Here is a 26785-nt window from a genome sequence, read left to right as displayed (position 1 = left end):
AACATCCAGTTGCGAATGGCTATTCTCTGGATGCAGTCAAAGTAAGCAAGTTCTTCAACATTTGACTTTGACACTAAGGGTACCTGAATTTCCTTTCCAACCCTCTGATCCCAATTTAAGAGACTGTTTATTGTCTACGTTTCACAAAATAAAATCCATTCAAGTGTATCTGTTGTCAGTCTCTCGAGTTACTGGGCCATCTACCATGGGCCACCCCTAGACATGAAGTGTGGAGAGAAGAAGGTAACGGTAAGCCCAAAAATAACCAGCAGCTGCTGCTGGGGTAGTGCTACATATGCAACTGCTGCTCTTTTATTTTATCCTCTAAGGTTCACTGGGATGAGATATCAGCCACATGGGGAGTGCATTGTTTTTATTTGAGTTAGCTGACTCACAGACTTGCCTGGTGAGAAGGTTCGGTAAAGTGTAACATTGTGTAAGGAAGGAAAGCAGGAAACGGAGGTGGAGAATGTAATGCAATGTTCTTTTTACCATCCCATGCAGAACGCTCACATTGACAGCCTAAAGAAGAATAGCGTTCGCCATAAACTGGTCTCTCTAACACTGAAGAAAAAGTCCAAGTTAACCGAGGAGGTACGTGGTATACATTTGTATGGTCACTTTTTAATTTTATTTATAAAGCAGTTTTTTTTTAGCTGGAACCAAATATATATAGTAAGTGGATAGGATATGTGTTAGTTGTGCGCTGCCACCTAGTGGTGTGTGAATGTAAAAGTACAAATGAACGCAGAAACTGTGTGCAATAAATCTAGCTGCTGCTATCACCAGGATGTTATCACAAAACAACAATGAATGAATGTCTAACATCTATCTTTTTTAGATATAGTAAGTGCATAGTAAATGCAGTAAAGGGGGTTAAACCGTTGATTTGATTTATGCAAATAGACTTTTTAAGTCTTCTATCAGTCTACACAAGTAAAAAAATATGAACTCCGAGCAGATATAAAATACTTAAATTAGTGCAATTCTGTATTCTTTAACCACTTCCCGGCCGCCCCGCTGCGTACAGGCTGTGTAACCAAAGTGACTTACCCGTACATCGCTGCCTACTCCAGTGTTTAGGACACTAGCACACATGTGCGCCCCTCCAACCAGCTCCCATTGTGATTGTACACAGGGGCGAGCGTTTTAGCAAGTCCCAGCCAATGATTCACAGCTGGAACCTGCTGATGAGCTGTGTACAATCAACACAGAGCTCTGTACAGAGGGAATGATCTCTGTTTCTCATCCCTGCAAAGCAGGGATAAGAAACATAGTTAGTAAGGTTGAATAAAGACACCAGTCCATCCAGTTCAACCTGAATGTCTACTATTGTCCCTATCCCTGTACATTGTGTCTCATTAAGATGCTCATCTATTATATCATTATGTATTTAAGGTACCCATATAGCGCCATCAATTTAGGCAATGCCCCACACACACACCGGTCCCTACCCTCAATCCAAGGTCCCCAACTCACATTACTACAGTGTTGCATGACTGTGCAATTACTAAATAAAGTAGCACAGTGCTGAATAGCAAAAAAATGACCTAACCACTTTCAGAGCTGAAGTGGTTAATGTTTTTTTTTTTTTAATGCAAGCATTGTAAGTACCTGACTTGAGGTTGGTATCAGCCACTTGCTGTCCATGTACAGAAGAGCTCAGACTGAGAAAGTTAGAAGTAGCACAAGTAGACAATTAATATTCTCATTAGAGCCTATAGTATTGGTAATGTGACCTAGATTACTCTTTCTTTCTTTAACCCTTTGCTTCCTCTGGTTCAGGTAACAAAAAGACTGCACGATGGAGAGTCTACCCTGCAGGGGAACAGCATGCTGGAAGATCGTCCCACTTCAAACCTGGAAAAACTCCATTTTATTATTGGCAATGGGATCCTGAGACCAGCACTTCGGTTGGTGTTGTTTTTGTTATTTTTATTACTACTAGCAAAAGTTTGCCCGCCTCAGAACAGGGAAGGTTGGGGTGTTAGTAACAATTCTCAATACCTTTTTTCACAAATCTCTCCTTATTTCTGTGCAGAAAGTTAGGTGACAATAAGACAGTTGCACAGCAAACATTTGGGCCTCTTTCACACAGGGGCCTGGGAAGCACAAACTCTGTCATATTTCCTCCACCTGGAAAGCCCAGTTGTATACAGCCGCCAATATATACACTATATTACCAAAAGTATTGGGACGCCTGCCTTTACTCGCACATGAACTTTAATGGCATCCCAGTCTAATGCCCTGTACACACAGTCGGACATTCTGAAGACAAACTCGTTGGATTTTTTCCGACGGATTTTGGCCCAAACTTGTCTTGCATACACACAGTCGCACAAAGTTGTCGGAAAATCCAATCGAGGTGACGTACAACACGTACGTCGGGACTATAAAGAGGCCAGTAGCCAATAGCTTTTGTCTCATAATTTATTCTGAGCATGCGTGGCACTTTGTCCGTCGGAATTGTCTACACACGATCGAAAATGTAAACGATCAGATTTTGTTGTCGGAAAATTTTAGATCCAGCTCTCAAACTTTGTGTGTCGGAAAACCAGACAGAAAAAGTCAGATGGAACCCACACACGGTCGGATTTTCTGACAACGCGATCCGATCATACATTTTCTGTCGGAAAGTCCGACCGTTTTTACAGGGCATTAGTCTGTAGGGTTCAATATTGAGTCGGTCCACCCTTTGCAGCTATAACAGCTTCAACTCTTCTGGGAAGGCTGTCCACAAGGTTTAGGAGTGTGTCTATGGGAATGTTTGACCATTCTTCCAGAAGTGCATTTATGAGGTCAGGCACTGATGTTGGACTAGAAGGCCTGGCTCACAGTCTCCACTCTAATTCATCCCAAAGGTGTTCTATTGGATTGAGGTCAGGTCCTTTGCAGGTCAGTCAAGTTTCTCCACCCCAAACTCTCTCATCCATGTCTTTATGGACCTTGCTTTGTGCACTGGTCCAAATCCTTTGGTGGAGGGGGGATTATGGTGTGTTGTTGTTTTTCAGGGGTTGGGTTTGGCCCCTTAGTTCCAGTGAAGGGAACTCTTAAGGCGTCAGCATACCAAGACCTTTTGGACAATTTCATGACCCCAACTTTGTGGGAACAGTTTGGGGGTGGCCTCTTCCTGTTCCAACATGACTGCTCACCAGTGCACAAAGCAAGGTCCATAAAGACATGGATGAGCGAGTTTGGGGTGGAGGAACTTGACTGACCTGCACAGAGACCTGACCTCAATCCGATAAAACACCTTTGGGATGAATTCAGTCGAAGACTGCGAGCCAGGCCTTCTTGTCCACATCAGTGCCTGACCTCACAAATGCGCTTCTGGAAGAATGGTCAAACATTCCCATAGACACACTCCTAAACCTTGTGGACAGCCTTCCCAGAAGAGTTGAAGCTGTTATAGCTGCAAAGGGTGGGCCAACTCAATACTGAACCCTACGGACTAAGGCTGGGATGCCATTAAAGTTCATGTGTGTGTAAAGGCAGGTGTCCCAATACATTTGACAATATAGTGTATGAACGGCTGTGCATGGATGGACTTCGGGTACGGGGTATACACTGGTACTCACATAAAGACCATTATAGCCTATGGGTGTGTGCCAAAAAAAAAAAAAACTATAGTGACTTGTAATGGTTGCCCCCCTGCAACATCTGGAATCTGCCCACCATCGGAAGAAGAAAGGGTGAAGAAGACATGTGAGATACCAGACAGAAGACACCTGGATTTATAAATATAAAAAAATAAAAATAAAAGGTGTAGGGTTGTCAAAAACAGGGGGTGATCCCGAGCCCAAAGTTTGCCTTTTATTTTTTTTATTTTTTTTTTAGGGCTGGGAAAAATGAAAGATGAATACCTTCTTGACCTCGTCTCTGTCTAGGGTTTCCTGTGGAAGATGGCCCAAAGAAATGCATAAACTGACACTGGATCTTCTTTTGGGTTATTTATTTGAAATAGAAACAGGGTCTCTCAGTTTAGGGTAGAGGGTTAGGAGGAAGTTCAGGTACTTTTGGACTGCAAAAATAGAAAGTCTTTATAGAAGAAATCCAGAGAATAACCGTTTCACAGATGGATTCTCACAACCCCCGGATAGACCTCCTCCCACTAGGCCTAGCAGCCGGTGGGGTGTTAAGTAAAGAAAAGTCTCTGCTACAGACTTGAATGTGAAATACTTGAGAATAGTCTCTGCCACAGACTTGAGCGTAACCGATGGACGTAGACAAATTTAGAGAACTATCATACGTTACCAGTATCTCTCAGCTGGTCCGGCGATAGCATATGAGTGTAGATCCATGAAATGTTCTTCAACTGAGCCTCCAGGCTCCTTCAGAGAAACCAGCCTTGTGCATGGCCTTCTCCTTAAGAGTCCTCCCCTGAATGCTTCTCCAGTTGCTGGGCCTCTCCTTAGATGAGACGGCACCAGACCACCTTTGAATCCTCAGGCCTCGATCCAACCTCGAGACTTGGAATTGCATGGATCCGCACCCCAGGCCAGGAGGGCCATGGGGGCTGGTCAGGAGGACCAGGACCCAAACAGACAGAAAAATCTTTTGGACCGGAATCCCGAAGCACGTGATGTCAGTACCTTAAATACCACATCCCAGAGTGCACAGCAAGAGAACACTCCCACTGGGTTGGTTCAGAGAAAACGTGGCACCCAATACACCCAGCTAAACTGCGTTCTATCACTTGCCGGCGGTGACAGCGACACCTGCGGCCAAGGAGAACTCAGTGCAATCCAGCCAGACTGGTACTGAAACCATAATTTAGAAAAATTAGCCCTAAAACCCAACTGTGGTTTCAGGAATATAAATTTTCAAAAACATATAGCGCATGCTCGCCAGGAGCCAGGGCTACATATAGTACATAGTACTCCTATCAATGTATGCTGAACTGATCTTGCATTTTTTCAATTCTGCAGGGATGAAATCTACTGCCAAATATGCAAACAGCTTACCCAGAACCCTTCAAAAAGCAGCCATGCCCGTGGCTGGATCCTCATGTCTCTCTGTGTAGGATGCTTTGCGCCTTCCGAAAAATTTGTCAAGGTGAGTTACACACATTTGCTGCTGTTTATTTGGTGCGTTTGCAAGGAATATGGCTTTTACTGCCTCAGCAGAATTACTGATTTTCTTAGGCTGCATTCACACATGAGCGTTGCGTTTTTCAGATTTTTTTCTGCCGTTTTTTGAGTGTTTTTGTACAGCAATTTGAAAGTATTTCTGAGCTTTGGCATTTTTCATTAGCCAATAGAGAAAAATATCATCTGTTTCATCATTTTGTTGCCGTGTTTTTTGTTATTTGCTTTTTATTTTTTATTTATTTTTTTCGTAAGGGGTTAGAGGTTATGGTTGGGGTCTATTTATTTTATTTATTTTTATTTATTTACTCATTATTATTATTTATTTAGTTTTTTAGGCTAGAGGTTAGGGTTAGGAGTTATTAGGGCTTGGGGTTAGGATTAGGGATAGGGGTTAATGTTGGGGTTAGGGGTTAATGTTAGGGTTGGGTTTAGGAATTAGGGGTAAATATTAGGGTTGGGGTTAGGATTGGGGTTAGGGTTAGAATTAGGGTTAGGGTTAGAGGTTAATGTTAGGGTTAGTAGTTAATATTAGGGTTGGGGTTAGGATTTAGGGGTAAATGTTGGGGTTAGTGGTAAATGTTGGTGTTAGGGGTTACTGTTGGGGTTAGTGGTTAATATTATGGTTGGGGTTAGGAGTTAGGGGTGGTAAATATTAGGTTTGGGGTTAGGAGTCAGAGTTAGGGGTTGAGTTTATTTTTTATTAAATTTTTTATTTATTTATTATGTATTTATTTATGATTATTATGTATGTATTTTATGTAATTATTATTATTCATTATTTTTATTTAACTATTGCATTTGAGCAGAAAAACACTCAAAAACGCATAACTCAAGCGTTTCCATGCTATGGAAACATAAAATTCTATGGAACATAAAATGCTTCAAAAACACATCAATCTGTCCGATTCGAGGTACAAAAATAAAAACCCGAAACGTTCTTGAGTTTCAGGTGTTTGGCTTCAGTTGACTTCTATTGTAGATGTGAACCAACTCCATATAGAGAATAATTGAGTCTTATTTTTTTTCTCCTAAATCGTTTTGGAGCTTCAGGCTACCAAACACTGAGTTGTGAATGGGACCTTAAAATTCACCTTTTCATTAAAAATGTAAAAGGTGAACTAATTACAAATATCCTGGCCACCCCTCTGAACCCCGCTGCACATAGGAGCTGTGATGCCCTGTGGGTATCCACTATAATGCTCTCAATGGCAAGTTGATAAGGCAGTACAGCCAGCCCTCCTACGCTAAGCAGGAGGGTCAGCTGTACTGCCTTATTGCAGACGCCAATACTATTCTGCTTCCTCTTGCGGCACTGCCAGCTTCTCCTCATCTCCCTCCCCTGGCAATGTAATTTACTGTCCCATTCCTTTCCTGAATCAACACAGTGAGCGATCGTTACCAATCACTTCTGTGTTCATTCAACACTACAGCTTAGTAAACTGTGTTTACTATGCTTCAGTCTGTGAATGAGCAGGAAGCCTCAGAGCGATTCCTATTCAGTCACCCGTGCAGCTGAGACTATAGAGAAAGAAAGGGAATGATAAAATCTTTGTTATCAATCACTTTCTGCCAGGCAGGTGGGGGGGGGGGGGGGGGGACGGTTTCTGTCAGGTAGGCTGTGTGGGGCCCTGTAATTTCTAACAGCAGCCCGGCAAGTGCCCATTACTCAGCATGACCAATGAGAAATGCTTATTTCTTCTGGGGCACCTTCCCAGAAGAAGTCGTCTCCAATGGTCCAATGTGCTTCTCATTAGTCAGCATGGTCATTTGGCTGTGCTGACCAATGAGTGCTTGCCTTTGTGAGCATTATTATGGATACTCACTTTGGGGCTGTGTATTGCGGTGTACAGTCCACCGATGGCCACCCCATCAGCACCGGGCATCACAACCACTATGTGTAGCGTGGTCTGGAGCGGTGATCAGGATATTTAGAGTCAGTTCATCTTCTTGTTTTTTTGTGGAAATATTAATTTATCCTTCAAGAGACCCATTAAGACCTACATTTTTTTTTGTTTTTGTGTATGTTTGAGTGTTTGTAAATACTTGTGTCTAAAGGATGGTTAGGGAGTATATATGATAGTGGTAAGTAAGAAAGAAAAGATAAAAATTTAAAAAGATATTTTGTATGGATCAATCAAAATAAATAGGAAAATGAGGAAAGGGAGTATAAGCGATATAAGGAAACAATATTGTAAAATATATACTGATGCTGTAACTTGGTCTGTTATAACTTGGTCTGTTCTATTTAAATATGTCAAATAAAGAAATAAAGTAAAAAAAAAGACCTATATTAGTAAAACTAAGGTGCATATGTGGGAGGCCTACAACTCCCCTATGCATTGAGTTTCCTCCACATTGTATTTAAATTTTGCCAAATCTCAGCACAGTTAAGATCTCGGTCCATATTTAAGCAGAGCATAGTATACCATCTTTTGGACAAAACACGTACTTGCAATCATAAGCAGTATATGTCTGTAAAGGTTCTTATTAATCCAGGTCATGGTACTGCTAGTAATAGTTAGTCACATTTTCGGGGACTTGTTCTGTAGTGCTGAAGGTGTTTCATAGCTTCTCCAAGCCATGATAAGTTCAACCCAGGGCTGTAGATCATTTTTTTTTACTGGGGGAAGGGGGGGGGGGGTCAGCCTTGAGTACCCAGTTACCTTAAAAGTGAAGGGTTCAGGGTGTGCAATGTACAGAATTCAGAGTGTGCTATGTACAGAGTGCAGAGTTTAGGGCGCGTTATGTACAGAGTGAAGAGTTCAGGGTGTGCTATGTACAGAATGCAGAGTTCAGGGTGCACTATACACAGAGTGCAGGGTTCAGGAGTGTGCTACATACAGAGTGAAGGGTTCAGGGTGTTCTACGTACAGAGTCCAAGGTTCAGGGTGTGTTACGTACAGAGTCCAGGGCTTAGGGTGTGCTACGTACAGAGTCCAGGGCTTAGGGTGTGCTACGTACAGAGTCCAGGGCTTAGGGTGTGCTACGTACAGAGTCCAGGGCTTAGGGTGTGCTACGTACAGAGTCCAGGCTTTAGGGTGTGTATCGTACAGAGTCCAGGCTTTAGGGTGTGTATCGTACAGAGTCCAGGGCTTAGGGTGTGTATCGTACAGAGTCCAGGGCTTAGGGTGTGTATCGTACAGAGTCCAGGGCTTAGGGTGTGTATCGTACAGAGTCCAGGGCTTAGGGTGTGTATCGTACAGAGTCCAGGGCTTAGGGTGTGTATCGTACAGAGTCCAGGGCTTAGGGTGTGTATCGTACAGAGTCCAGGGCTTAGGGTGTGTATCGTACAGAGTCCAGGGCTTAGGGTGTGTATCGTACAGAGTCCAGGGCTTAGGGTGTGTATCGTACAGAGTCCAGGGCTTAGGGTGTGTATCGTACAGAGTCCAGGGCTTAGGGTGTGTATCGTACAGAGTCCAGGGCTTAGGGTGTGTATCGTACAGAGTCCAGGGCTTAGGGTGTGTATCGTACAGAGTCCAGGGCTTAGGGTGTGTATCGTACAGAGTCCAGGGCTTAGGGTGTGTATCGTACAGAGTCCAGGGCTTAGAGTGTGTATCGTACAGAGTCCAGGGCTTAGGGTGTGTATCGTACAGAGTCCAGGGCTTAGGGTGTGTATCGTACAGAGTCCAGGGCTTAGGGTGTGTATCGTACAGAGTCCAGGGCTTAGGGTGTGTATCGTACAGAGTCCAGGGCTTAGGGTGTGTATCGTACAGAGTCCAGGGCTTAGGGTGTGTATCGTACAGAGTCCAGGGCTTAGGGTGTGTATCGTACAGAGTCCAGGGCTTAGGGTGTGTATCGTACAGAGTCCAGGGCTTAGGGTGTGTATCGTACAGAGTCCAGGGCTTAGGGTGTGTATCGTACAGAGTCCAGGGCTTAGGGTGTGTATCGTACAGAGTCCAGGGCTTAGGGTGTGTATCGTACAGAGTCCAGGGCTTAGGGTGTGTATCGTACAGAGTCCAGGGCTTAGGGTGTGTATCGTACAGAGTCCAGGGCTTAGGGTGTGTATCGTACAGAGTCCAGGGCTTAGAGTGTGTATCGTACAGAGTCCAGGGCTTAGGGTGTGTATCGTACAGAGTCCAGGGCTTAGGGTGTGTATCGTACAGAGTCCAGGGCTTAGGGTGTGTATCGTACAGAGTCCAGGGCTTAGGGTGTGTATCGTACAGAGTCCAGGGCTTAGGGTGTGCTTCGTACAGAGTCCAGGGCTTAGGGTGTGCTTCGTACAGAGTCCAGGGCTTAGGGTGTGCTTCGTACAGAGTCCAGGGCTTAGGGTGTGCTTCGTACAGAGTCCAGGGCTTAGGGTGTGCTTCGTACAGAGTCCAGGGCTTAGGGTGTGCTTCGTACAGAGTCCAGGGCTTAGGGTGTGCTTCGTACAGAGTCCAGGGCTTAGGGTGTGCTTCGTACAGAGTCCAGGGCTTAGGGTGTGCTTCGTACAGAGTCCAGGGCTTAGGGTGTGCTTCGTACAGAGTCCAGGGCTTAGGGTGTGCTTCGTACAGAGTCCAGGGCTTAGGGTGTGCTTCGTACAGAGTCCAGGGCTTAGGGTGTGCTTCGTACAGAGTCCAGGGCTTAGGGTGTGCTTCGTACAGAGTCCAGGGCTTAGGGTGTGCTTCGTACAGAGTCCAGGGCTTAGGGTGTGCTTCGTACAGAGTCCAGGGCTTAGGGTGTGCTTCGTACAGAGTCCAGGGCTTAGGGTGTGCTTTGTACAGAGTCCAGGGCTTAGGGTGTGCTTTGTACAGAGTCCAGGGCTTAGGGTGTGCTATGCACAGATTGCAGGGTTCAGGAGTGTGCTACGTACAGAGTGAAGGGTTCAGGGTGTTCTACGTACAGAGTCCAAGGTTCAGGGTGTGCTACGTAGAAAGTCCAGGGCTTAGGGTGTGCTACGTACAGAGTCCAGGGCTTAGGGTGTGCTACGTACAGAGTCCAGGGCTTAGGGTGTGCTACGTACAGAGTCCAGGGCTTAGGGTGTGCTACGTACAGAGTCCAGGGCTTAGGGTGTGCTACGTACAGAGTCCAGGGCTTAGGGTGTGCTACGTACAGAGTCCAGGACTTAGGGTGTGCTACGTACAGAGCCCAGGGCTTAGGGTGTGCTACGTACAGAGTCCAGGGCTTAGGGTGTGCTACGTACAGAGTCCAGGGCTTAGGGTGTGCTACGTACAGAGTCCAGGGCTTAGGGTGTGCTACGTACAGAGTCCAGGGCTTAGGGTGTGCTACGTACAGAGTCCAGGGCTTAGGGTGTGCTACGTACAGAGTCCAGGGCTTAGGGTGTGCTACGTACAGAGTCCAGGGCTTAGGGTGTGCTACGTACAGAGTCCAGGGCCTAGGGTGTGCTACGTACAGAGTCCAGGGCTTAGGGTGTGCTACGTACAGAGTCCAGGGCTTAGGGTGTGCTACGTACAGAGTCCAGGGCTTAGGGTGTGCTACGTACAGAGTCCAGGGCTTAGGGTGTGCTACGTACAGAGTCCAGGGCTTAGGGTGTGCTACGTACAGAGTCCAGGGCTTAGGGTGTGCTACGTACAGAGTCCAGGGCTTAGGGTGTGCTACGTACAGAGTCCAGGGCTTAGGGTGTGCTACGTACAGAGTCCAGGGCTTAGGGTGTGCTACGTACAGAGTCCAGGGCTTAGGGTGTGCTACGTACAGAGTCCAGGGCTTAGGGTGTGCTACGTACAGAGTCCAGGGCTTAGGGTGTGCTACGTACAGAGTCCAGGGCTTAGGGTGTGCTACGTACAGAGTCCAGGGCTTAGGGTGTGCTACGTACAGAGTCCAGGGCTTAGGGTGTGCTACGTACAGAGTCCAGGGCTTAGGGTGTGCTACGTACAGAGTCCAGTGTGTTCTGTGTATATAGTCCAAGGTTCAGGGTGTTCTGTGTATATAGTCCAAGGTTCAGGGTGTTCTGTGTATATAGTCCAAGGTTCAGGGTGTTCTGTGTATATAGTCCAAGGTTCAGGGTGTTCTGTGTATATAGTCCAAGGTTCAGGGTGTTCTGTGTATATAGTCCAAGGTTCAGGGTGTTCTGTGTATATAGTCCAAGGTTCAGGGTGTTCTGTGTATATAGTCCAAGGTTCAGGGTGTTCTGTGTATATAGTCCAAGGTTCAGGGTGTGCTGTGTATATAGTCCAAGGTTCAGGGTGTGCTGTGTACATAGTCCAGGGTTCAGGGTGTGCTATGTACAGAGTCCAGGGTTCAGGGTGTGCTATGTACAGAGTCCAGGGTTCAGGGTGTGCTATGTACAGAGTCCAGGGTTCAGGGTGTGCTATGTACAGAGTCCAGGGTTCAGGGTGTGCTATGTACAGAGTCCAGGGTTCAGGGTGTGCTATGTACAGAGTCCAGGGTTCAGGGTGTGCTATGTACAGAGTCTAGGCTTCAGGGTGTGCTACATTTCAGCTGGAAAAAAAGCCCTAAGTAATAGTATAAAAACCATGTGAATCCAACAATTGACACCCATGCAGACTTCCTGACACCTTAGCTGGGATTATGTACCTAGAACAAGGGGGGTTTCGCAACATTCACACCTCCCATCTTGTTCTTGGACAATTAATACACATTCCATGGTGATTGGATGAAGGTGTCTGTTCTACCTGTCATCATTAGAACTGAAGAAATGACTTGGGGATGCTAAAAAACATCTATAAAATTACAGAACAAGTCCAGAAATTACTACTACCTAAAGCAGGATGTACATTATGTATAATTCGGCAGTTATCCTTTACCATGTCTTATAGGGTTTGGTCATGCTCTCAAGTCAAATTTTTGATTTCTAAAAAGCAACTTTAAAGCGGCGTTCCACCCATTTTCTGAACTTTCTCCCTATTTCATCCCCTTAGCTCATCCTTTTCCAAAAGCAATTTTAAATTTTTATTTTTCTAATTAGAAGTACCTTTTCTTTGTGGTATTTCTCCTTTACTTCTTTCCGTCCCCGCCTAGGCGATTACATCACTAGTCGATTCACAAGGGTTCCTGGGCGTCATGTATCCCAGTAGTCCTTTGCGAATCGCCTACATTGCGAGATGTCGTGTTATTGGCAGAGAAGAAATTCAGCGAATGGGAGATCCGTCTTCTATTACCTTCCTCTCCTCTGATTGACAGGTTGCTATAGCAATGAAGTGGAACTTCCGCCAATGCCAACATTGCTATGGCAACCTGTCAGGAAGAAGGACGGCCTCAAGATCGGGAGGTGCATGCTGGGTAGCCAGCTGCACAGAAATCCAGGAAATGAACACAGGAGGGCTTCAGGTGCCCACAGCTAAAATAAAACCCGCCTGCTTCTGAGATCTCTGAGTAACAAACTATTTATAAGAAAGTAAAAACTTTAAAAATATGACATGTTAGTAATATTCATGTACAATTTTGGAAAATTACAGAGCAGTGTTTAAAAAAAAATGTTTGGGTGACTGGATTTCCGCTGAAGTGTAGAAAAGATGTGTGGGTGGTTTGCTTGAGTGATTGACAAGCTCTGCACTGACAGCATCCAGTTTGGCCCGAATTTGAAACATGTTGGTGAGAGAAGGGTGTATAGAAGATCAGAAGTAGGAAAATAAAATAAAATAAGGTTTGCTAAAAAATTCTTCTTGTCTTCAAATTTCCTACTTTTAGCTTTTGTGTGATTGCAATTTAAACAAAAGGTTTGTAAACATATAATTGGTGGACTTTGATGATGATTATACCTATATTCGCAAGCAATTAGATTGATATTAGACATGTGCACTGCCAAAACATTTATTAGTTTTTGTTTCATTCGTTTTTGTTTATTTTTTTATTTTTTCGAGTCATTCGTTTTCATAGTTTCATAGTTAGTAAGGTTGAATAAAGACACCAGTCCATCCAGTTCAACCTGAGTGTCTACAATTGTCCCTATCCCTGTACATTGCACACTCACATCAGTCCCTACCCTCAAGGAGCCTACTATCCTAGGTCCCAATTCATATACTAGGGCCAATTTTGGACAGAAGCCAATTAACCTACCTGCATGTCTTTGGATTGTGGGAGGAAACCGGAGCACCCGGAGGAAACCCACGCAGGCACAGGGAGAACATGCAAACTCCAGGCAGGTAGTGTCGTGGTTGGGATTTGAACCAGCGACCCTTCTTACTGCTAGGTGAGAGTGCTAACCCCTACACCACTGTGCTGCCCTTTTATAATCGCAATTCGTAAATTCGAAAATTCATAAATTCAAAAATCCAAAATTAAGAAAGAAAATCTGAAAATTCAAAATACTAACCAATAGTAAAGAACTATTAAATCATAGGTATTGGAATTTCCTTTCAAATTTGGCTATTAGTGAACGTAATGAATATGAATTTATCCGAAGTCACGAATTATCCAAAATAACAAATGCCGCATCTAAACAAATGGAACAGAACAAATTATTAATAAATAATAATAAAATGTTTTCATTATTAAGGTACTTCTATAGTGCTGTCAATTTACACAGTGCTTTACATATACATTGTACATTCACATCGGTCCCTACCCTCAAGGAGTTTACAATCTAAGGTCCCTAACTCACATTCATATACTAGGGCCAATTTAGAAAGGATCCAATTAACCTACCAGCATGTCTTTGGGAGGAAATTGGAGTACCTGGAGGAAACCCACACAGGCACAGGGAGAACATGCAAACTCCAGGCAGTTAGTGTCATGGTTGGGATTTGAACTGGTGACCCTTTTTACTGCTAGGTGAGAGTGCTAACCACTACACCACTGTGCTGCCCTTATTAGTATTAATTTGTTATGTTCCATTCATTAGAGACAGCATTCGTTATTTCGGACCATTTGTAACTTTGGATAAATTCGTATTCATTATGTTCAGGAACAGCCAAATTTGAAAGGAAATTCCAATATCTATAATTTAATAATTAGTTATTATTAGTTAGTTATTATTTCAGATTTTCTAATTTTCGGGTTTATGAATTTACGAATTTTCAAATTTACAAATTTTCTCATTTTCAAATTTACGTATTTTCTCATTTTCAAATTTACGAATTTTCGAATTTACGAATTTACAAACTATTTGGAAAAATGTGTTAAACGGGTTTTTCGTTAATATCCGAATTAACTAATTTGTCAAAATTGGTTAAAAAACGAATTTACAACTAAACAAATTTCACATGTCTAATTGATATAAAGTACACCTGTCACAACAGATGACAGGTAAAAATAGTAGGATAAACTAGGCACTGGTAGATGCCAATGAGGTTTTACCTAATGTGGACCTTTCAGTAATTTTACAAGTCTGCATAAATTTATTCCTGACATGTCACAATAAAATACAGCAACTTTATGTCCAGGAAGCTGTCTTTCTGGAGAGAAAAGCAGATGGGGGATCTTGAGGGGTATGGTGATCTCTGTGTGTGAGAGTTAACTTACTTACAACATTAAAATCCCTAGGTCTGCATTAAAGTTGAATTCTGGTCAAACAGTTAAATGTTATATATATATATATATATAACGATATAGATATATATATATATATATATATATATATATATATATATATATATATATATATACACATTTGCTATTGTACCTGCAATAGGACTTTTATTTCTGTCTTCTTGTGTTTTCTAGTACTTGAGAAACTTCATTAGCGGAGGTCCCCCGGGATATGCACCCTACTGTGAAGAGCGACTGCGGAGGACGTTTGGTAATGGCACCAGAACACAGCCACCCAGCTGGCTAGAACTTCAGGTGAGTTACCACAATCCTGTGGTCTTCAAAAGAATCTCAGAGATTTCATTCCTAAAATAAATGACTTTGGGTCTCAGTATGTTGCCACTTTATAAAACTCTGGTTAGGCCACATCTGGAGTACTCCGTCCAGTTCTGGTCACCAATCCTCAGAAGGGATGTGCTGGAGCTGAAGAGTCCAGAGAAGGGCAACAAAATTATTAAGGGAACTGGAGGACTGATTGATAATTATGAAGAACGACTACAAGTACTAAATTTATTCTCTCTGGACAAGAGACGCTTGAGAGGAGATAGGATAGCAATTTAAAAATACCTCAATGGTGATTCCAGTGTAGGTAGAAAACTATTCAGTCTCAGGAAGTGTAAGAGGACATGGGGCCACACAATGAGATTGGAAAAGAAGGGGTTTAACCTTAAAATGATTGTAAAGCCTTTTCTTTAAAAAAATAAAAAATAACAAACATGTGATACTTACCTCCACGGTGCAGTTCAATTTGCACTGAGTTGTCCCAATCCTCGACTTCTGAGGTCCCCTCACGGCTCCTCCCCGCACTGTATAACCCCCTAGGAGAGGCCCCCCCATGTGAATGGGTATCGGGGACATTGTATCCCTACCCATTCACCAAAAAAGTGTAAAAAAAATAAAAACGAGAGACAGTTTTGACTATTCCTTTATTAAAAAAATAAAAAAGTGTCCCGCGATGTCCATCCATCATCTAATCTAGCTCAATCTATCTCCGTCCATACATTATACACAGCCGCTGTGTAAGCAGCCTTATATAGTGCGGGGCGTGGACTTTGTCCCCCTGAGCCACCACGTTCCGCGGTGCTCGAATTTCCTGCGAACTCCCCATAATATTCGCTGTTCGGCGAGCACCCAATGTTCGAGTCGAACTTGCGTTTGACTCGAACATTCAAGCTCATCCCTAGTCCACATATAAGCCTACACAGGGATGCAGTAAAAAACAAAACAAATGGTAAAGTCAAACAATAACAATGCAAACATTCTTACCATGACATAGTGACACATGAGGCCTAAACCCTGACAGCCCGTTCACACCTGAACGTTTTGTAGCCCTACGCCTGAAGCTACAAAACGCTGGAGGGGAAAAAATACATTATTCTCAATGGAGATCGTTCACATCTCCACTCCATGTCGCCTGAAGCCGAACGCCTGAAGCTCAAACAAGTTCTGGACCCTTTTTTGTCGCGCGAATCGGGCTGATTTGGACGTTTTCATTCCCATAGAAACTAATGGAAACACTCGATTCGAGCGACAACGCGCGACAACGAGCGTTTCTACGGGCGTTTTGACGCTGTATCTGCTCAAGAAAAAATAAGCAGATGAAAAATATTTTTCCTATTGGCTGAAAAAAAACGCCGAAGTTAAAAAACGCTCGTTGTCGCGCGTTGTAGTGTGACAAAACGCTCGTTGTAGTGTGACAAAACGCTCGTTGTCGCGCGTTGTAGTGTGACAAAACGCTCGTTGTCGCGCGACAAAACGCCGGTAAAAAAGGTTCAAACATGCTACGCTCAGGTGTGAATGCAGCCTGATTCATAAAGCTTCGGGTGCACTTAATACCTCTTGCACACTGGGGCATGCAGTTGCTGTGAGTCCCTCCTGGCACTTTAGTGTACCTGGGAGGGACAGGGGCAGAGTCCAGCCCCACTGCAGGCAGCCTGTCAAAGCCTATGGCAGGCTGCGGCTGGACAGGGCTGAACGCTGTACAGAGTGGTATTGGTATATAGGGCCCTGTCGGTTCAGGGGTAAGGTTCTGGATCTCAATATGTGTTTGGCATTCCTGACTAATAAAGAAAGATTTTTAACACGATCTGCCCTTTTGAAGTGATGTAGAGAAGAGAAGACTGCAGATAATCAAGTAAAACTTTTGTAGAAATCTGAGGCTGTTCAGTTCTCTGGGGAAATATGAGGGTTTGCAACCACTTTAAGGTGACCATACATGGATCGAAACTCAGCCAGTTTATCAGGGACTGGCCAAATTTTGAGTCATGTATGGGCAGGCTGGTTTACATGAATTGATCTATGGATCGACATGTGTATAACCAGTCTGTCAGGTTTTTCCCAAATACAGTATGTATAGCCGGCAACACTGTTCAATTTTCTGACAGTGGAGAAGCATATATCAAAAAGTCTACCAAATTCCAACACATGATGGACTGCGAAAATTTAAGGTAAAGCAGTGCCGCATACTAGATAATAGTTAAAAGGAAAAAAATAAATATATATATATATATATATATATATATATATATATATATCTATATATATAAATTAATTTATTACACACATAATACAACAATACATGTTAAAAACATTATGCAAATAAAGCGCAAAGAATTATTAGCTAAATCTCTCTATTTACTGAGTACGTTGCAGGGATGGAATCCTGTACTCATAATAGTTAATGCAAGAAAAGCTCTACATGTTTCGCAGTCTGAGTGCTTCTTCGGGAGGTTATTAAATATTCTACAGGAGAGAGACACAAATACACATAATCAATAATAGTAAACAATACAAAAGTTGGTAAGAGGTCTCAGATTTTTTGCGGTGAGTACCAAAAAGCAATCACAACGGGGGGCTCCCAGTGAAGGCATGTATAAGGTGACAAGAGATAGAGGCGTGGGGACGTGCCTGATAGAAAAGCATCTTAGAATATATAGAGGACAGAGTGGTAATAGTAATAAGGTGTGTAACCATTACCAGATATATAGTAGAGAGTGGAGACCCGCAAGGCGTTAAGAAAGATGAATTAAAAAAGCGACAACCTTACTCATGCATGAGTAAGGTTGTCGCTTTTTTAATAAGCTCCCGAAGAAGCACTAAGAAGACTGTAATAAGCTCCCGAAGAAGACTGCGAAACATGTAGAGCTTTCCTTGCATTACCTATTATGAGTACAGGATTCCATTGCTGCAATGTACTCAGTAAATAGAGAGATATAGCTAATAATTATTTGCGCTTTATTTGCATAATGTTTTTAACATGTATTGTTGTATTATTTGTGTAATAAATACATTTATATATACCGTATATTTTTTATAATTGGTACCTACAAAGTCCATTTTTGTTGCTCTTTTTCTTTGACAGTGGTGAAGGCTACCCACCATTAGAACACAATGGCACAGCAGGAATGATTCCCCCATTCACATTGAATATGTGGAAGGGAGATCCGGGTCATTTTGTTTATTTTTTTTCAGTCAACCTGCTGGTTGAACATAAAGAAAAAAATAATAATAATGTATGGTCAGCTTTGCGGAGCGTTATTAGCCCTCCTTGTTCTTTTCTTGGAGTACAGAATGATTAGTATCTATACTGCAGAAATGGGAGAGTGGGTAGGTACAAGCCAGTGGCATAGCGTGGGGGGGGGGCAGCCGGTGCGGTCGCCTCTGACACAACATTTAGAGGGGCTCAGAAATGGGTCCCCCACGTCCTGCGTGTGCTGGGTCCAAAGCCCCAGCCGGGCCCCATTGTTGTCTATGGAAGTAGGGCCGGAAACGTGTGAGATGCTGATAGAAGGTTTCCACTGACGTCAGTGGGACTGGGTGCTGACATCACCGGCCAGGAGTGGGAAGAACCTGGCAGAGAGAATGCAAGCGGAGCTGTGCTCAGTGCAGACACACCGAGGCATCAGGTTTCCCTGTTTGTCTCCCCTGACCCCGGGCCATGGGCTGCTGATTGCAGGAGAGGAGGAGATGAGGAAGGCTGCCAGTGACCTCGGGATGCCAGCTTGCCACACGCAGCAACACACAGCAAGTCGAGGAAACCTGATGACCGCACTCGGGAGTTCACAGGGTGCCCCGTGTGTAAGTACTGAGGCTTCTGTTCCTGCACCATATTTCCTGCCTGGCTAGGAGGACACAGGAGGGGGGCTGGGGGGGCACCTTGTGTGGGGATGATCCTTATTGCCCCCCATCTTTTACCCCTTCTGTCCCCCTGGGGGTGGGTCTCCTCACTTACAGCAGAGCAGCCAGCCAATAACCCCAACATAACGGCAACAGTACAGATTAGTAAGGGATCCACGTTATACACAGCCGGAGTCTGTGATTGGCTGCCTGCCTATTTTTGGTTTAATCTGAGATAGCTCTTTGACTATCAAAGTTAAAGGGCTATCTCAGACCACGCTAAGCCACTGGTCTCAGTTTAGCAAAAGACAACTGGGCAGGGCTGACACTACTCAGTCCACAAAAAATGCTGTTTGTTATCAGTCCACAACAGGACTTCAGAGCTAAATGAATTGCTGGCAGATCAACAGGAATTGTTCTTGTTTTTTTCAAGGACTTTAAGGCCTGATTCACACCGATGGCATTTTTAGTGCCTTTTGCATTTTGCAGATTTGCACTACAGAACGTGTTTCATAGAAAACCATGTTAAATGGACTGTAGTGCAAATCTGCAAAATGCAAAAAGCACTAAAAATGCATAGGTGTGAATCAAGCCTTAGGCTTGATTCACACTTGTGCAGGTTGCAGGTGCATTTTGCATTTTTTTAATACACATCTTTAAACCATTGAAGTCTATGGAACCAAAAACCGGAAAAAAAATAATCCCTGACCCTTTCCATAAAATGCACAGACGTGAACTACATCCATAGGAAACTATGTTAAATGGACTGTAGTGTTTCTGCAAAACTGAAATTGCGCTAAAAAATAAATGCATAGGTGTGAACCAGGCCTCAATGGAAAATGAACGTGGGGAAATGTTCATGCATTGCAGAGCTGTACTGCATGTGTTTTTTTTCTTATTTTTCCCAGATGTGCATGTAAGGCTCGATTCACATCTATGCATCTTGCTTTTGAGCATTTCTGCAGTGCTTTTTGCGGTGCTTGCCGCGGTTTTGGACATGCATGTTTACTGCGATTTTCGTTTTTTTTTACACTGTTTCTAGCTGGTTGCTAAGGAGAGGGCCTTAAAAAAAAAAATGCCGGCTAAAAAAAAAAAATCGAAAAAAAAAACTGAGTGGGGTCCCCCCCAGGCCCATGCCAGGCCCTTGGGTCTAGTATGGATTCGGAGAGGACCCCCACACCAAAATTTAAAAAAAAAAAATGTCATAGGGGTCCCCCCAAAATCCATACCAGACCCTTATCCGAGCATGCAGGTCAGGAAAGGGAGGGGACGAGCGAGCACCCCCCCCTCCTGAACCATACCAGGCCACATGCCCTCAACTCTGTGCCCCCCACCCCAAAGCACCTTGTCCCCATGTTGATGGGGACAAGGGCCTCTTCCCGACAACCCTGGCCGTTGGTTGTCGGGGTCTGCGGGCAGGGCGCTTCTCAGAATCCAGGAGCCCCCTTTAATAAGGGGGCCCCCAGATCCTAGCCCCCCACCCTGTGTGAATGAGTATGGGGTATATCGTACCCCTACCCATTCACCTGGAAAAAAGGAGTGTAGTGTTAAAAAATACAGTAGACAGTTTTTGACAAGTATTTTATTAAAATCTTCTTCGCAGCTTCTTCCTCCATCTTGTCCCATATCTTCATCCTCCGGTCTTCTCCTTCTTCCGCTCTTCTGTCTCCGATGTTCTTCTTCCTCTGCCGCCGCCGCTGCTGCTCCTCCTCTGATGATGCGTCCCGCTGATCTGTCGTCACCTCCCTTTCCTGACCTGCCAGGCTGCATGCTCAGATAAGGGTCTGTATGGATTTTGGGGGGACCCCCACGCCATTTAAAAAACAAAATTTAAATTTAAATTTTTTTGGGGGTCTCCTCCGAATCCATACTAGACCCAAGGGCCTGGTATGGACCTGGGGGGGGGGGGGGGCCTCACGCCGTTTTTTTTTCTTTTTTTTTTTTTTTTAGCCAGCTTTTTTTTTTTTACATTCAGCGAGAAGACAGCTGACAGCGGTTGCTAAGGACATGGCGGCCGGTGTCCCGACCCTCTCCTTAGCAACAATCTAGATACAGTGTAAAAAAAAGAAACAAAAAAATGCAAAACGCAAATCACAACAAAATCGCGGTAAAACCGCGGTACTTGAATGCGGGTCCATTGAATTTTATTACATGCAAAATGCTGCATTTTGCGGGAAAAAAGTCCCCGACCCTTTTTAAAAACGCAGAGGCACTAAAATACATTGATGTGAACATGTTCCATAGGAACCCATGTTAAAAAATTTCCCTGCAAAATGCATCAAAAAGTGCATTGGTGTGAATCAAGCCTTAAGGAGACATTTTCACTAATCCCACATAGCTATGGTGCAGGTTTTAAACAAAACTATTAAGCCTCGTACACACAATCAGATTTTCTGACGGGAAATGTGTGATGACAGGCTGTTGGCGGAAAATACGACCATGTATACGCTCCATCGGACAATTTTTGTCGGATTTTCCACAGACAAATGTTGAATGGCAGGTTTTAAAAGCTTCCGCAGACAAATGCCCGTTGTCGGATTTTCCGAGTGTGTGTACACAAGTCCGTCGAACAAAAGTCCAAAGTACAAACACGCATGCTCGGAAGCAAGGACAATCCAGAAGCGGTCGGTCTTGTAAACTAGCATTCGTAATGGAGACTTAACATTCGTGACGTGGCAAATTATGAAATCTCAAAATACAGCGCACAATTCTCTTCTTCTTTAATGGGATAATAATGAAGCTGCTTTGCTGGTGATACTGATGGAGTTATTGCAAACTAATTTTCAAAGGCTTTTTTTTCCTTGTGATATCAAGAATAATATTATTATGCTTTTTTTTCTTTTTATTTGAGCAAGTTACCATAACACCATTATCCCGTAGTTTTTAAGGTCAAAGATACAACTATGTTGGTGTCCCTTGTAAATTTTACATTGTATTTTTTTTAATGTAATTGCCTACTCCCAAACTGTCATTTGAAGTAAAACACATAGCCAAGTATTATTCTCCACAATCTTTTTATTGTGCATAAAAAAAGAAAACAAATAAAATTAGACATGCTATCTGCCAATAGAACTTAACCAAAAAGTGCATTCTATGCATCCAAAAATATAGAAAATATACCAAATCAAATCATTATTATTCAACCAAAAAAATTATGTCAAAGCAATAAATCCAAGACCAATAATAAATAACACGTTATATCCTCAGATTCCACAACATGGCTGTTTGACGAACGGCCGTTCAGAGACGAACTGAAAAGTGCGAAATGGAAAGCGCAAAATAAAAAGCGCGAACTGAAAAGTGCGAATCAACACTCACCAAACTTCTACTAACATGAAATTAGCAGAAGGAGCCCAAAGGGTGGTGCTAAAGAGCTACAAACAATGTAGTACGCCACTACGCTCTTAATTGTTGGCCAACAATCGTGTGGCTGTGTGTATGCAAGACAAGTTTGGGCCAACGCTCACGGTTTTGTTGGCCAACAATCCGATCGTGTGTAGGAGGCATAAGTGAACTCAAAAACTGAGAGACATCAGGGTCTGTTTTCAAAGCTAAAGAGCCAGAATAAGGATTTTCAGTCCAAATCGATTTTTTTTTTTTTAAATAAAGTCTTGTGGCTGAAAATAAAGACCCTTGTTTGAAGCCTAAATTGGACCTTTTTGCTCCTATCCAATGGGTTTGATTTACTAAAACTGGAGAGTGCAAAATCTGGTTCAGCTGTGCATTGTAGTCCAATCAGCTTCCAACTTCAGCCTGTTCATTAAAGCTGATTGGTTTCTATGCAGAGCTGTACTAGATTTTGCACTCTTCAGTTTTAGTAAATGAACCCCATTCTTTCCTTAGGGGGCCAATGCATGAAAACATTTATTGTTTCTTATAGTAACAATCAACCTTCTGATGTCATTGAAGATGATTAATCAAGAATTCTGATTGGTTGCTCTTCGTGGCCAATTTTTTACGCATGTTCCCTGTAGTGTTTTTTTTTATTGTTTGCACTAATCTGCCATATTTCCTTTCCTAATCTTTCTCAGGCTACAAAGTCCAAAAAGCCCATCATGTTGCCGGTGACGTTCATGGATGGAACAACAAAAACGTTGCTCACTGACTCGGCCACCACAGCGAAGGAGCTCTGCAACGCACTGGCGGACAAAATCAGCCTGAAGGACCGCTTTGGCTTCTCATTGTATATAGCGTTGTTCGATAAGGTATAGAGCCGTTCAACCCATTCCCACCTGCAATCTGCATATAAACATTCCTCAAAGCCAAAGCCCTGTGCCCAGCTGATGATTGGGAATCGGTAAGGCCAGGTTCACATATGTGAAAATTGGAGGCGGTTTTAACCGCATTCCAATTCGCATGACATGTGATTGTGACGGACTCTCAATGGTGCCGGTTCACACATGTCCAGGGCGGCCACGGTGAGGTTTCCAAAATGGTCCTGTGCGTTTTTTTGCGTCCGGTTCAGTTGCAAATGCAAGCAAAAATTCGGACCTGAATAGCATCTGAACCGGTGAACGGAAAAGCACTGGACCCGGGCTGCAAACCGCAACCGCACATATGTGAACCCGGCCTAAGAGTGGTCACCAATCATTTGATCATTATTTTGGGTATGCAAACTGAAATATAAACAATACATTTGTTGCGCTCAATAAAAATAAAATAAAAATAAAATAAAAACGTAAATGGCAGCTCACACTATATTGCTGGAAACAATATACAAAATATGTAAAGGTAAAATGTGGCACACTCAAAAAGTTCATTGACAAATGTAAACATAAGAAATGTACACAAAAGTCCAGAGATGCAGAAAAAAAATTCAACAAATCAGCAGTTAGTCGCCCTCCACCTCATCAAAACAGATAAGAAGATAGTAGGGTCCCATCATCATCACCCGACACGACAGACCCTTACCATCAGTGCAAGGGTTATGCACATGTAATAACTCTCTCAAATCATGAAGCAGGTACAGGAATCCTTGTGTAGCTCAAAAATCATAAAAAATAAAAAAAAAGGACATCGCTCATTGCGCAGATATCTTTCAAAACATTCATTGATTTATTGTTAATAAAAGTTCCACTCACATTTTGGTTGAATCATAAAGGCAAAAAAAGAAGCATCCAGCGATTCAGAAGTAGCCGCTGTAGTGTAGTTTGTCCACGTCCCACGTCAAGCCCAGCTCCGCCCAACGTTTCGTCATGCAAAGTGCGTCCTCAGGGGCGACTATATATATATATATATATATATATATATATGTTGACGTGTAGAGGAGAACAGCAAATAGCTTTCAATCTAGTGCCAGCAAACAGGTCCTCCCACGATCTTGTATATATAAGAATAAAGTTCCAAAAGTCGCTGCACTTAAAAATTTGTTGTTTTATTCCTTCAAATCTATAGAATACGTTTCGGGCTGGTTTGTTCGCAACCTTCCTTAGATCAGTCAGAACAAATATATTTATTATTATTAATATATATATATATATATATATATATATATATATATATATATATATATATATATATATATATATATATAATTTTTTAATTTTTTTTTATTGTTGAACTAGATTGACTTGTGTCTTTTTTCAAAAGACTAACTATGTAACAGATTCAACGATTTTCATTAATATTGAATCATTTACTTTGGTTTCATTTCTTAGGAGCATAATAATCAGTAAGGAATATATTTGATGTATTTGTCAGATATTTTGTGATGAAGAGGTCCTTACAGTATGTAATCTGTTCACTCTAGGTGTCCTCTCTGGGCAGCGGGAATGATCATGTGATGGATGCTGTGTCTCAGTGTGAGCAGTACGCCAAGGAGCAGGGGGCACAGGAGCGCAATGCCCCATGGAGACTTTTTTTCAGGAAAGAGATATTTACCCCCTGGCATGATCCTACTGAGGACAATGTAGCCACCAACCTCATCTATCAGCAGATTGTTAGAGGGGTGAAATTCGGAGAGTATAGGTGTGACAAGGTGAGCTTAACTTTGTTCAGCTTCCTTATCTGTTATATTACATTTTGTAGTGTTTTGTATATATTTTCTTTATTGTGTTTAGCATCTTGACACCACTTTAAACTTTTAAATGCAATGTTAGTTTTTTTTTTTAAATTAACTTTAACTTTAATTAATTTTACTAAACCCAGTAATATGAAAATAGTTAATCTGTCCCCCCCCCCCCCCCCCCCCCACAGTGCCAACAGCTTATAAATCGTCTTTTTACATTAAAATACTGCCACTCTATACCTTTTTGGATGATCTGTATACCACTATTACATGACAAACTGCACAGTTTCTCCAGTGCTGAGAGTTCAGGTAGGAGGAGATTTCCACTACAGCCTGTAAACACGCCCACATGTGTGATGTCAATATCATGTAACCTGGCTAGCTCTGAGAACAAGTAACTGTTCTCTCCAGCCATAAATACACAACTGACGGTGTACAGGTTGGCTACTCTGCCTGTGTTAGCTGGCCTTCCACAGATAGACAGTGCAGGAGGGGGAGGATCTGTGCATACAGGATCAAACAGCCTTTTTACACAGTGCAGAGAATTAACCCCTTAAGTTTCACAGTGAGTATAACAAACATGCTTTACTGCATACACAGACTGATTTTACTTTTGTTGGTTTAGTAACACTTTAAGACCAAATAATAAATCCTTTTGGCATTTTTTTTAAATGAAATTAGCTGCTTTGGTTTTTAATTACAACACTTGCAAAGTTGAAGTGATTGTAAACAATCACCTTGTAAAACAACCTATTCAGTTTACAATAGAAATAAAAAGGCAATTTTTTTTTATATAGATATAAAAAAAAAACATTATAAATACCCCCCCCCCCCTTTTTTTTTATAAATCATCACATTCCCTCTGTTCTCAGCTGCATAAGAGCTGGGGGAGGAAAAGCTGCAGCACACTGAACTTCCCAGTGAATGGCTGTGCAGTGGGGGCGTGTCAGGACAAGTCCGATCATTGGAGGAGAGTACATTGAATTCCCAGAATAGGTAGTGAACTGACCACAGTGTGCTCTCCTGCTTAGTGTGGTCAGTTTTTTAATAGGTGAGCAGAGGGATTGGCAGGAACATCAGGAATTTTACATAAAGGAAGCAAAAAAAGAGGACAGGGTACTTTCTCATACAAGTACATGGTACAGAAGGCACATATCAGGAATGTGAAGTGTTGGGGTAACAAACGCTTTAATAGGAATCTGATGCTTCTGAGAGTGTCATATCTTAATGACTTTCCTCCCACCTTCCCTCTCAGCTGTTCAGTGCTCTCAGCAAAGAATATGGCCCTGATAGCTCCTGAGAAACTCTGCAACTGTCAGTGCTACATGATGTAAAAACTTTCATTATAACTATCTCCTGTGGTCCCTACTGTCAGTATCAGCGCAAAGCTTTGTAGGTAGGGTTGCCTCCTTTTCTTCAAGCCAAACCCCAACACTTTAGTGGCGCACTGCAATTTTATTTTTAAGGGGGGACACTATGTACTCTGGTGTAAAGGGGAACTCGGATGTAAGGGATTTTCTGACCACCAAGTTCCCAGCCTTTCCCTTATATTAGGGTTTCCAAAGCCCCCCTTACATCAGAGTCAACAGGGCACCCCTTACCTTAGTGTACTCACTCGCTAGGAGGCAGGAGAGAGAAGGGATGGAAGGGGGTAGACTTCCCTCACAAACAGTGGATGGTGAACTCACTCACCTGAGGATGGAGGCTCAGGTATTAACACCTTTCATCCACCATGTATCTGAGCTGAGTTGCTGAGCTTCAAACTTTCAGCCCACACATCCCTTTCCTGGGGCATAGAATACCGGGGATTGGAGTGTGGGTGGGTGGACAGAGGGGTAGGGGTGGGAGGAGGAAGAGCAGATCAAACCCTCTCTCCTCTCCTGTCCTTGTATGGGGATGGGGCCCATGTGCTCCCCTATGTACTCAGCGATTGTTGCACTCGGATACTTGGGGAGCCACAGTCCATTCTGAATATTGTGTCTGGGCTTCAGGTGGTCTGAAACCCGGACACACAGGTGGCAACCCTATTTGTAGGGAGCTCTGGCCTTCATATTTGGTTTGAGAGGACAGAGAACCTGGAACAAGCCCACACAGACACAAGGAGAAGACTGCAGGCTGACTACATTATATGGCCAAATTTTGGTGG

At 43.1% G+C, this 26785-nt stretch overlaps 1 protein-coding gene across 4 annotated transcripts in view; it reads left to right on the top strand.

Annotated features, from left to right (window-relative positions):
• MYO7A (myosin VIIA) overlaps positions 1 to 26785 on the top strand; it is a 344985-nt gene that overhangs the window by 224251 nt on the left and 93949 nt on the right. For all 4 annotated transcript variants that reach the window (XM_077451417.1, XM_077451415.1, XM_077451416.1 and 1 more), the window contains 6 exons: positions 505 to 594; positions 1786 to 1913; positions 4929 to 5055; positions 14652 to 14771; positions 22664 to 22837; positions 24382 to 24609. In XM_077451417.1, the coding sequence (XP_077307543.1) occupies positions 505 to 594; positions 1786 to 1913; positions 4929 to 5055; positions 14652 to 14771; positions 22664 to 22837; positions 24382 to 24609 (867 nt within the window). The remainder of the gene's footprint in view (positions 1 to 504; positions 595 to 1785; positions 1914 to 4928; positions 5056 to 14651; positions 14772 to 22663; positions 22838 to 24381; positions 24610 to 26785) is intronic.

Source organism: Lithobates pipiens, unplaced genomic scaffold, assembly GCF_037356315.1.
Source record: "Lithobates pipiens isolate NorthernLeopardFrog02 unplaced genomic scaffold, aLitPip1_a1.2 Scaffold_23, whole genome shotgun sequence".
In the NCBI taxonomy this organism is placed as follows: domain Eukaryota; kingdom Metazoa; phylum Chordata; class Amphibia; order Anura; family Ranidae; genus Lithobates; species Lithobates pipiens.
Note: the sequence above shows the minus strand (reverse complement) of the source record. Positions and strands in the feature narration are given on the sequence as shown.